The sequence below is a fragment of the Trachymyrmex septentrionalis genome, unplaced genomic scaffold, assembly GCF_001594115.1.
Source record: "Trachymyrmex septentrionalis isolate Tsep2-gDNA-1 unplaced genomic scaffold, Tsep1.0 scaffold38, whole genome shotgun sequence".
Lineage (NCBI taxonomy): Eukaryota > Metazoa > Arthropoda > Insecta > Hymenoptera > Formicidae > Trachymyrmex > Trachymyrmex septentrionalis.
The window spans coordinates 187,790-199,888 of NW_017305547.1; the positions used below are offsets into that span (position 1 = coordinate 187,790).

General features: G+C 33.7%; 2 protein-coding genes across 7 annotated transcripts in view; one reads left to right on the forward strand and one right to left on the reverse strand.

Moving 5' to 3' along the window:
- The first annotated feature begins 939 nt into the window (after positions 1-939).
- LOC108750913 lies at positions 940-6,369 on the forward strand. 3 transcript variants are annotated; one of them, XM_018490777.1, is made up of 5 exons: positions 940-1,159; positions 1,579-1,699; positions 1,819-2,076; positions 2,358-5,407; positions 5,736-6,369. In XM_018490777.1, the coding sequence occupies exons 1-5, from the start codon at positions 1,106-1,108 to the stop codon at positions 5,751-5,753; spliced, it is 3,501 nt and encodes a 1,166-aa protein (XP_018346279.1). In that variant the 5' UTR covers positions 940-1,105; the 3' UTR covers positions 5,754-6,369. The 3 variants fall into 3 exon arrangements, with proteins under 3 accessions (XP_018346279.1, XP_018346280.1, XP_018346281.1); XM_018490778.1 differs by having other exon boundaries at positions 2,358-5,224; XM_018490779.1 differs by lacking the exons at positions 940-1,159; positions 1,579-1,699; positions 1,819-2,076 and having other exon boundaries at positions 2,467-2,537; positions 2,593-5,407.
- A 445-nt stretch (positions 6,370-6,814) lies between these two features.
- The window catches only part of LOC108750882 (protein yellow-like), a 10,818-nt gene continuing 5,533 nt past the window's right edge, over positions 6,815-12,099 (reverse strand). For 3 of the 4 annotated variants that reach the window (XM_018490712.1, XM_018490713.1, XM_018490714.1), the window contains 4 exons: positions 10,436-10,590; positions 9,844-10,161; positions 8,814-9,063; positions 6,815-8,064 (listed from right to left, as the gene is read on the reverse strand). In XM_018490712.1, coding sequence (XP_018346214.1) covers positions 7,124-8,064; positions 8,814-9,063; positions 9,844-10,161; positions 10,436-10,590 — 1,664 coding nt within the window. In that variant the 3' untranslated portion in view covers positions 6,815-7,123. Of the gene's footprint in view, positions 8,065-8,813; positions 9,064-9,843; positions 10,162-10,435; positions 10,591-10,761; positions 10,999-12,099 lie in introns of those variants that run through there. The other variant, XM_018490715.1, reaches the window with a different exon arrangement.

The following is a 12,099-nucleotide window of genomic DNA, read 5'->3' on the forward strand; positions in this document are numbered from 1 at the left end:
GCGCGTCAACTTTGCAAAATATTGTAAAAATGTACGCCTTAGTTATAACGGCATTTTAAAAAGATATACAAATATACTGCAAATAAGTTTAAATAATTTTAGAATTCGTTTTTGTAAATGTTAATATAAAATAGTATTAAAAAATAAAAAAATATTATTTTTTAGAAAGCATATGTTTGAGAAATATTGAAAGAATGGCATGTTTAGAATTGAAGGGATGGACGGAATAAAGGCCTAATTATAAAATCTTAATATTAATAAAAATTAAAATAACTTGCTTACTATTTTTATTATATACATAAATAAATACAATGTTAAATGAATTTATGTAATGTCTTTAAGAAGTTACATGTTATAAATCGTCTCTATTACGATCAATATTACATGAAATAGCTAATTGCCGGAAAAAGGGTCTAAGTAGAATTGTGCCTTTATTCTGCCCATCCCTTCAATTATAATTGCAATTAATAATCCATATGGATAATTTCATTCAAAAATAAAGTTAATTATTATACAATATAAAATGTAAAAAAGCATAATTTTAAAAAGTGTGTATCTTTGATAAAAATGAAAAGAATAACAAGTTAAAGATTATGATTATAATTAATAGCGCATTTATCTCGTTTAAGATGCTCTTGAAATACAGAAGTGTTAAACCAGTTGCAGGGTTTCAGGCGTAAGTTGCCTTACCTTTGCTGTACAAATGTGTTAAGAATACGTTTCTCTTATTTCTTCTTTTTTATAAGATTCTTATTGTCTTATTTTTTACTTATTTTTATATAGTTAATAAAATTCTACATTTTTAATCATTTTTAAACATTTAATCTAAAACTTTGAAAATCTTCAAAATTTAAATTCTAATGCTCTGTCCTCAGCGTGATTTAAGATAAAGAAAATAAAACATCGGAATTTTACATGTCCATTGATGGCAGGCAAACGCGCAGTTGTTCTGTCTACTTAACCTATTGGGTTAAGTAGACTACATTATAAAAAAAAATATTTATGTAATCAAAAAAGTTCAAAATTAAAAAGTTTAAGTCGAGAATGATTTTAAGGGCGAAAGATAAATTCGAAGTCAAATTGATTTTAAAGTTTCGGCTACGCGATGTTTGGTTTGCCTCTTGAACTACAAATATTATTCGTAAATGTCTTAGGCCTGGTAAATATCTCAATCTTAATAGCGTACATGTGACAGTATTTTATAGAATTTAAATAAAACTTAAAGATTTAAATTCTTTTACAATACTTTTGGAATTGTAAATCGTAAAAGTTAATTTCAACAAGCACACATTTCAATCATATACAATATATATTATAACGTTGCATACTTATTAGTTACACTTTTACATATTAATTATTTAAATTGCTATATATAATTATTATAATTACGATATAATATATAATATTATTTCAATTATGTTCTATTATATTATAGTTATGTTCTATTTTAATTATCTTATTAGCAATTTAAATAATTTTTTAAATTAACCTCGATTTTCAATTTTAACATCAAAAATTTGAAATTTGCGCATTGTTATTTATCTTACTTAAATTAAGTGTGTTACATCATTTATCAAGGTCAGCACCACTTTAAACTGGAACTGGTTCAAGTGGGACCAGCAGCTAGAGAAGATCTCGAACGTCTCAGTTTCACAATCCGACAAATTGAATGTAGAGAATATCGACTGGCTTAAGACGAGTTAGCACTTCGTTTTGTATACTCGACACAAAAAGATACAATTCTTATTGTATCTGCTGGTATAATCTCAAATTATTCCTGTCATAGAAGTAAGAGCTAAAGATGAAAAATTTCTTCAGTTCTATCATGGATTGTCGTCACACGATTTATCATCGATCGCATCTCGCTCCTCGCATACGTGGCTAATATTTACACAGTAGTGACGCGAAGCCGGCATAATTTGCTCATACTTTGGATGGTACTCAGTTTTCTTAAAGATATTATTCTGGAAGTCGTCGTGATTATCATTACATTCCTGTTATGGCATGCTACGAAGGAAAGCTTTCCAACATCGCTCCTTGTTGAGTTCGTTGTAGATAAAATAATAAGTCTGAGTGGTAATAATAATAATAATAATAATTTTAATTAGTAAGTAGAAATAGAATTGATTAGTAGTAAGAGGTACACAGATGTAGTGCAAATATATTCTCTAAGTTCCTTGGAGTGGAATCTCACTCTAAAGAACGAAAATTGAGCCAATGTTGAAAAAGAGTGACTCAATTTTCAATCCTTAAGAGAAAATTTCACTCTTCAGAATGAGATTCAGTCTAAAAGTTTTAGAGAATAGATGATTAAATCACAAGTTCCTTTTTCTCTGCGAAAACCTTAATTATTTCAGTTATCTCGACCGGCAAGTGGTGCACGACCCTCAAATGGTATATGCAGCTACAAAGGATGGCAAAAATCCGTAAATTTACAATAATAGCGCGGAAAAGTATCGCGAGTATCGCTAATATGCCCGGCAGAGTTGGTCGTTCTCTGGACGATGAGTGTCTTGGTATAGCGATAATTAGACGAGGCAAGTATGCGAGTCTATTAAATCTGGACAGGCACTCTGAGGAATCTTTCAACAGAATGAACGCGAAATCCTTGTCGACCTTAACTGACGACACGAGTAGCACGAATGGCGCGAACGGCGCGAACGGCGCGAATGGCACGAACGATTACAATTCCAACGATTTGAGCGTGGCTGAAAAATCAATGAGAATGCTGAATGTAACCGCGGAAGATGTGATGGATGCGCGTGCCAGGATACAAGAGCGATCTTACTGGAACGAGCAAGAGACAATTAAAACACCTGAAGTGAAAAAGGATGTAATAAAGCAACTTCCTTTGGAAAAGAACGAAGAAGAAACAATCAATTCAGCAAGAAACACACAGCTAACGGAGAATAATTTAGCAAAAATTGTGAATAGTACCTCGAGAAAAGAAGACAGTATGGAGTGTATTCCAGTGAAGAAAAAAGAAGAAAAAGGTAATGGAGAAACTATTCTGGTTGACGAGAAAGAACAGATTTTGACCGAAAATCAGAACGATGTTTCGTTGAAAAGCGAAAACGTCACATCTGACAAAGTGAATCACGCGAAATCAACGGAATCTCATGATATTTATGAATCGAAGAAGAAAAGGGAAGAGAAAAAGGAAGGAGTTGAAAAGATCGTGCAGTGTCCTTCGTTCCAGAGTATGAATGCAAGAAACACAGAGGCTAAGCCATGTGCCTCCCTCATAAGAAAATTAGAAGCGAAGTACTGTCCCGTTTCTGTAAACCGACGGAAGTGGATCGATAGAGTCGATCGTAAAGAGTACCCTTATGAAGTCAGCACACAATTAACGCCAACTAGTTCAAGCACAAGTAAAAAAGAACGTTATAAGATCCTGAAAATCTCATGCGGGTGTCATCGTGCTTTGCATAACAATTCGAAAAATGGGAAACACGTGCGATCAATCGGTATCAATGGTAAAAACGTTGATTTTGATATTAATCGAAAAGAATTTGAATCTTTTAGACCTATCGTCAATATGCAGAGAAGCAAGATTGACAAAACCGCGTTTAAATATTCAGAAGTATATCGTTTAAAGAAGCAAATTCAGAAATGGGAAGAATCTTACGGTAAGCACTCCCGGGGAAGTAAGTCTTTAGCTGAAACTGCACGTTCCTCGGCATATGCGAAAGATGTCTTTGATGCATCTGATAAGCTGTCTGTTGTAAATTGTCGAAAGAGCGTTCAGACTGAAACTTATGACGAGTCGAGGATGATGAGCGATTCTATGAGTGAACGACACAGATTGAAATACAAACAGAAACGAAGTAGACGACCGGTCAATTTGCGTTCCGTTCACGATGTGGCATCATTTAGAGAAATGAATTATTCGGAGGCACGCGAAATAAACATGAAAGCTTTAGAAACCAATAATAATTTTACGTTGGAAAATAAAAGAGAAACGAAAGCGAAGAAAAGGCGAGATCTGCTGCCGGCGAATCGGAAACTATCGATCGAGCAACGCGAAGCGATAGAGTTGAAAGCTTTAAAAGCTTATAACGAGCTTACCTTGTCAGAGGATAAGAGAGAATTGGAAGTAAGAAAGGACCGAGATTCATCGTTGAATCACAGACGATTGACGAAGGAATCCGAAGTACTAAAGATGAAAGTTTTAAAAACTTATAATGATTCCTTATTGGAAGATAAAAAGGAGATGGAGAGAACTAGAACATATAATTTGTCGCCAAGTTTCCAGCAATCGATTGATGAACGGAGTACCTCGAGAGTTTGTAACAAACTTAAACAATCGGGAAGCAAGAGAGAGCTGCGAACTAGGAGAAAACGCGATTCATCGAGAAATGAAACGCTATCGGAATGTGAAAAAGTCGAGACTCCAGCGAGCGTCTCTAATCGTCCTCCAATAAGTAGTTGTGAGAATACCATGATCTCCACACGTCAGAACATACACAGCAATTTTGGTTTAAACGATCGTTACGCAAGACAGGCGCGTATGTCGCTGAATCTCTGGGAGATTACGAGAAACATCGAATGGACCGTTCATCCGCGGGGTATTATACTCATCAATAAGAATCTACAAAGTCAATATCTAAAGAATGAGAGATTTCGCGAAAGCCAACAACGCGATATTGTTGATGACAGCACTGCCAGCACGTTGCACAGCGCTTTCTTCTTTAAACCCGAGATCGTAACGCGGGTCTTTCGTCGCGTTCATAACCAGACGAGGATCGACGAGTTCTTCTCGAGGTTTCCGACGTTCCTGCGGCAAGACTTCGACATGGAGTTTGCCTGTCAAATGAACAACGAGGTGGTCGTGCGCCATTGGAACTCGCCGCTCGACTGCGATCTCGAACGGATGATGGGAAACGATCGAAACAATCTTGAAGAGCAATTCAACGTTAATGACAATAGCAATACTACAAGCGAGCATGATCACGATCTGTGTATAATAGTCATTGATCAGGAACAGGTTTCCAACGAATCGCAAATTGCGATAGAAGATTCGATGACCGTCGAAACTCAGGAAAACATTGAAAATATTCAAATGACGAATATTTTGGTATTCAATGAAAATCTTAATCACGTGGATAATGCAACCAACGATAATTTGCCAATTCAATTGATCACAGATGCATTAAGAAATTTCAATATCGAGACAGAAGGAAGTATACGCGATGCTGCATTGCCGATCGAAGAGTGCGAAGACGTAAGTAATGCGAATGAATGTAATAATTCTCAACCTCGAGAACTTAAGGTGGATGATATAAATTTCAACGAAGAAAACAATAACGAGTCTGACAGAATTTCTTCGCATAAAAATGCAGAAATTGACGATACAATCCACAAAATTGAGCAACTATTGGATTCAAACGATAATTGTCTAGATAACGTAAATGTTACATCGTATGTTAATTCGTTAGAAAAATTAGATAATTCGAGAGATGAAAAAAAATTAAGTACAATCGATGTTCTTTCTGAAAGCGAGAATAATTTATCTCTCAAAAATATTGCTAACAATACATCACAATTATCCGATAATAATAATAATAAACAGTTTGACACGTTGGATAATGAAACTGAGAAAAGTACTTTTAATCATGTTTGTAAAAATTCTTCGAAATTATCTTCCTCCAGTTCATCGTCACTTATTAAATCAGATAATTGTCATGCAGTAAGATCGAGTGATGAAAAATTACAAAAATTAACTCAACTTTCAGATAGCGCAACTACGTTAAATGATCAAAAAAGAGAATCGGAATCGAATTTAAAAGATACGAATTATACAATTCCACAACTTTATGATAGAATCCCACGATGTCGGAGTATCGAAATTTCAAAATTGGAGACCACGATACCAGATGGCACAAGAAATCAGAACGAAAATAAAGATGAAGAAGCAAATGAATTTTTGGCAGAAGAAATTTTCAAGGTGCATTCAGACGATGAGCTTCAGCAAATCGAACTTTTTAAGCAAAACGCTAGTTTTTATTATAGAAATGATGATCCAGGAACACCGGTTTCGTTTAACGACGGTAGTTTGATGGAGGAATTTTTAAACGATCCCGTGCCACCTTTAAACTCTTCTTTCTCTTAAGGGAGAAATTAGGTATTCTCAACAACATATTCTCAATAATAAAAATACGCGTTGTTAACTTACAACATAGATATTTAGGTCCATTTTCACAAGATAATTACCTAAAGATTAAAGGTTACCAAGAAATTCATGAATGAATTTTATTGATAAATCTCTTGGTAGCCTTTAATCTTAAAGTAACTATATATTATGAAAACCGGCCTTTAGTCTTTAAATAACATTTTGTGTGTAGTCATCATGTAAAGTCATCTAAAAATTAATCCGTATAATACATAAGAAAGATAAGTGGTCGTGGTTAATTATCAATTTTCATTATTAAAATACATGCTTTATTAATCAATCATAAAGTAATCTTCTATGAATGCAATAAAGAGATATTACAATAAAAAGTATGAATTGACAAATTTGCAGTTACGAAACGTCATTATTATCATTATAGAAAAAAATATACATTTTTACTTTCTGACATAAAGTAATAATGCTTGCAGTTGATCGATCGATCTTGACATTTCTTTTTTCATATACACATAAGATAATATATGAACAGTTATAATAAATTAAAGAAATATGTTACATACGATAGCAATATATTTTATTTCTATCAGATATAATAATTTTATATATCTAGTAAAAGTTTTATACAAATGTTTTACATATGTACAAAATATAATTATGCTAAAAATTTTACATGTAATTGCCTAATCATTGGTAACTCGGAAGTCTGCACAGTTTACAGTAGTAGGAATATTTAAATAACGTGCTTGTGCTAAACAATGCGTGTTAAATGTCGTACAAAGACATGTACGCTAGATCGTTCAATTTATCATAATTTACGATTAGATAATGCAGGAATACAATAAATAAACGGAATAATTTAAGAAAAGAAGTATGATGTTAAACTCTTCAATGCTGGAAATTTCAATGCTTAGACTTTAAAGTGACAGTGGAGTCAGATTAGAGTTTTAAAAAGACAGTCGAAAATTAATTTAATTTGAGATGTGAAAAGAATTTTTAACAAGTATCGTCGAGGCCCGGATCTGAATCAGGAACTACGTAATTAGGATCGCAGACCGTATCCCTGACAGCTTCTTTAACATTTGCCTTAAATACTCTGTAATTAATATTTGCGCTATTTAGTGTTCCGTATAAATACATCGGTAACCGGTTCGAGAGAAGCCACACATTTTGATCCGATTCGTGGTCCACTTTAATGTCGTTTGGAAACACTAAGGACTCGTTGCTAGTACCAATCACGCCTAAATTCTGCGGTATATATTCCTTTCTGGTGTCCCAACACCACACGGAGTCCCTGGTGGCCATGTTGAAGAACATGACGCCGTTTTTATCGATAACGGACCCCGAAGAATGGCCGTAGTCCTTGGCTCTAGGTTTTCCTACGGGCATAAATTTCTCCGTGTTAGAATCCGCGGTTCGCTTGTCCCTGAAGACCGACGTAGATACGGCGAACTCTCGGAAGCTAGACATCGGATGAAAAAACAGCGTTCTATCGTTATGAACGTCCACGGGACTAAGCGCCATTCCGAATATTCCGTCGGTCCATTGGAATTTTATACTGTGCAACTCGTATCTTGACGCCAGGGGATCAGGATAGAAAAAGTGATGCTCGACTCTGAAGGCGGAATCCTTAAAGAAGTCGTACACCACGATACCATATCGCCAGACGTCAGCTAAGTATGCTACTGCAGAGCCGCAATCGTTATTTCTGATATCCACCACGATGTTGATGTACAGGGAGTCTTGCTTAATCTGTTCATCCGGCAAGGTATATTTTCTGATAAGAGTATCGGTGCGTAGATCAAAGATAAATATGGCGGGCGGGCAAACTTGTTTGGATATTTTGGCGAACTCTGTTTTGCCAGAGTCGAGGATCCACAGACGATTGCACTCGTCCACTTGAACTCGAAAGACTGACGTTAAGCTCTCGCAGTTGTCTGGAAAGAGAGAGAATAAGCAATATTTGGTTATTATAGATTTGCAGATAAATTTTAAATAAATTAAATTTTTAGCAGAAAATTTTTCTTTAGAAAAACAATATAGTTCTTTCAAAATTGCTTTAAAATTTCGTTTCTCTTTAATTTGTTAACTTATTAGCTTGCTCTCCCACTGACGTTATAAATTAATAACTCTTAATGATTCGCGCTTTTGTTTCGTTAAGAAATGGAAGGCAAGTTTGTTTGTTATCGCAAGACAATTCGCGTGAGAAACTCATTTACTCAGTTTCCGCACTTTCTTGATTGCATGAAAAATGCTGTTTCTTATATTCTTATAGACTCTTCGCGTAAGTTTAACGTTATATAATTCATAATCTATTCTCGCAGAACTTTTCTGCATCAAAATCACTTTCTTATCTCCATATCATAACTTAAATTGCAAATTGAAACTGTGTTTTTAGATTAGTCACAGCATTTTTCTTAAATTTTTTAACTATATTTTGGACAGTCTATTTTTATACACGTTAAATTTGCAATATGAAGCACAATAAATTCTCTTTTCGGTATTTTTCTCCAGTATTAGAATATTTATTCATTATACGTTTTCTTGCATTAAAAAATATTAACTTTAAAATTATCTAAAAATTAAAATGACTACTATTGCATGATAATTACTTAGCAATTTTCATGCAAGAATAATAGTCTAAAAAAGACAAAGGATAGGATCTGATAATTAGCATAAAGATAACCTGGCTCATGCCATTGCCAATTAGGGTACGGTTTTAATTTCGGGCTCTTCGTCTTGGAATGTCTGGGTACGGTAGCCAGAGTCACCGGTATGCCTGTTTTCCATTTTGGCAGAGTAATGAATACTTTATCACGCCAGACTTCCAGGCCCAGAGGCAAGTTATTTTCTGCGATGTAGTCGCCCTCGAATATAGCGTTGTCTCGTGCGTCGATACTGTCGAATTCAAAATCAATCATGGGCCAAGCGTACACCTATTAAAAAATTGTCAACCATAAATACGAAGCTTGTTGAAAAATTCACAATACCTATATCAGTCATCTTGAATTGCAATTACGTGTGAATAATTTTTTTGTCAAAGAAAATTTCAATTTTATAAGATCCTGTAAAATAGTTTTTAACTTTTTTATTGATCTGTGATATATCACGTAGATATACAATAATCAACTACTTAAATGCAGCAAAAACGTGTTACTTTTTTTACTTATCAAATGATTACTGACAAATAACAGCCCAGATAGCCAAATCTGTAGAAGGCAGATTTTTTTTAATGTCTGCTGCACACTATGCCAACAAAATATCAACAGAATTGTTACAAAATTAGATGTACGTAATACTGTTGACAGACTGTTAGAAAAAATGTAACAGAATGCCTTCACATTATGTCGATGTTAACAGAACACAAGTCTAATGTGGACACAGTTGATGGCAGACTGTCGTCATTTTCTGCTCAAACCCGCTAACAGTTTGCTAGAAGACTGCAGACATTTTGCTATCTGGGAGAATAACGAGAATTACGATATACTACAACTGATTCATTATTTCTATATTAATAAAACTATATGTATCTATATCAAATGGTCTATATCAAATTATATAAATTATTTGAGCGACTTTCTTAAGAAGTAAATTCTTAAATTTCTTAAGAAAATTTGCTTTCAATATTACATTTAGAAATCGACGACGTTTAGTCATTGCGAAATCTTTTGAATAGCTTTTGTCTAAATTTGCAACAAAAAAAAAACGCTACTTACTAATTCCATAGCGGGACCAACGTAGTCGTCTATAATGCGTCCCGGCTCGAAACCATCACCGAAATCATGGAAATCTAATTGATTGACCGAGTGAGGATCCGCGCGGAACATATCGATGGTTCTTCCAATGGACCTGGAAGGATTGCTTCTTCCCAGATTCGATGTAGCAATGTGGTATCGTGATTGCGGCGTTGACCCGTAAAGATTGCCTACGTTCGTAGAATCCGTTGATTTTTCCTTCGGCGGATGATTATCGCAATTTCGCGACGTGCCGGCATGTTCATCATAAGTCAATGCAGAATCTTTGTAGTTGATGTTCTAGCAAAATGAAATTTCACGAAGTGCACATTACTATTTTTAATCAAAGAATTCGAAATAAACAGAAATGGGTTAGATCTTTAATTGTAAATAAGACAGATATTATTATGTGTACATTTTTTTAACACATTTTTTAAAATAAATATTTCAGATCAAAAATTTGAAGGAAAAATTAGAAATAATTTTATACGATTAATTCATAATTGATTAAATAAATTGTAAATTAACTAAATGATTTATAATTGCAAATAAAATTGTTTATGTTGTTTCTTACATGCGAAAAAAATTGTGGAGTGAAAAAGGATGAACTTAACGGTAACGAGGGTGCTTGAAGGTCCCTGGATAAAATACTGGGACTCGTGTAAGCTCCTAATTTTGGGACAGCCAGTAGCGACATTGACAGCAACCATGGAATCGTGCTCGCCATGCCTGTGAAGCAAAATTTAAGGTCTCCTGTGTGATGAAATTTGCATTTTCATGATACGAAATTGCATCAAATTACTTATTACGTTTTGATAATCCTATTACATCGTTATAACTGTTATGAATTATTAGTCAATAAGAATTATAAAATTAAATGAAAATAAATGAAAGGAGTACTGATGTGTGTTCCCAATACGATTAGAAATGCAGTGAGATCTTCGCGGAGTCACACATCCGACGACTTGGTAATGATTATCTCCTTTATTGAGGTAAGTAGGCTTCGCGAGGCAATATTATCAATACACTGAACCTCGTAAAATAGCGCGCACTCGGGACTTGTCGGGACTCTGAGTGCACTATATCGAGGTAACCCCCACTTCATCCCCAAACCGAAAATCCAGGATCGTTGCGATATCATTTTATCTAGCTTCAGTATGCGCTTTAAGACTGCACTGTTAAAAATTTCATGAAATTTAATGTACTTTTAAGTTACACAATTTGAATTTAATTTCATAACATTACATTAAATTTTATGTAATTTCTTGTAATTTAGAACTGAAAAGTAGATTTGTGTACATGTATGTGAAATTTAATGTATTTTTCATGAATCTTTATGAAATTTAATGTACACGTTTATTACATTTAAGTAACTTAGATTTCAGTTAAATCATTTATTACTTTTAATTTCTTTTATAACCACGAGCTTCATTTACATAAAGGAAGCATTTCTAACAATGTGTGTTCGGTATGCAATTTATAAAACTGTAAAATGTATTTAAGATTTAAATATATAATATTATGTATGTAATTATATATGTATACGTATAGAATAATATTACATATATATACGTGTATTGATAGATTTAAATATATAATAAAGTATATATTTTAATCTTAAATACATTTTACGCAAGCCTGCACGAAGACATCGCGATTTGGGAAGTAGCTGCTACGTTACTGCATTATTCCCACTTCACGTACGCCGAACGTGTAAGAAGGGGATGATTCGCACTATTTCAAGGTACCCTATTAAGAGCCATTTCGACAATTTGACTAGCTCCGATTAACTCAATCAGCAATGTAGCCAAACAGCAAAACTTTTAGTTGTAAAGTCGTTTTTAGTCTAATTTTTTTGTGAAATACTTGTTTACTCTTTGCATGTTTTTAAGAAAAATATTTGTATTCACTATCACAGTACGTACAATATTACATAAAGATGCATATGAACAAATATATCACACAGATTATAGGCTAAGGATGACAGAACAACAACAATCGTTTTGTTGTTGGCTACATTGCTGATTAGGTTAATAGTCGATTAAAGTTAATTGAAGTTGATCGAAATGGCCCTAAGAGGTTCCAATGTATTCGAAGATAGCTTGTGATGCCGTTTTCTGAAAATTAAATCGATTTTTTGATAATCGACCCGAAAAAAAATATTTTATACATAATTACACAAAATAATATATAATTTAATTGTATATAAATATACATTTCATATATAATTAAATATAA

What these genes read in the sequence shown, in the direction of transcription:
- LOC108750913 (XM_018490777.1), top strand. Translation starts at nt 1,106, where the DNA reads ATGTTTGGTTTGCCTCTTGAACTACAAATATTATTCGTAAATGTCTTA. An exon ending in TATCGACTGGCTTAAGACGA is followed by an intron (nt 1,700 to 1,818) that starts GTTAGCACTTCG and finishes AAATTTCTTCAG; the next exon opens with TTCTATCATGGATTGTCGTC. An exon ending in TAAAATAATAAGTCTGAGTG is followed by an intron (nt 2,077 to 2,357) that starts GTAATAATAATA and finishes TAATTATTTCAG; the next exon opens with TTATCTCGACCGGCAAGTGG.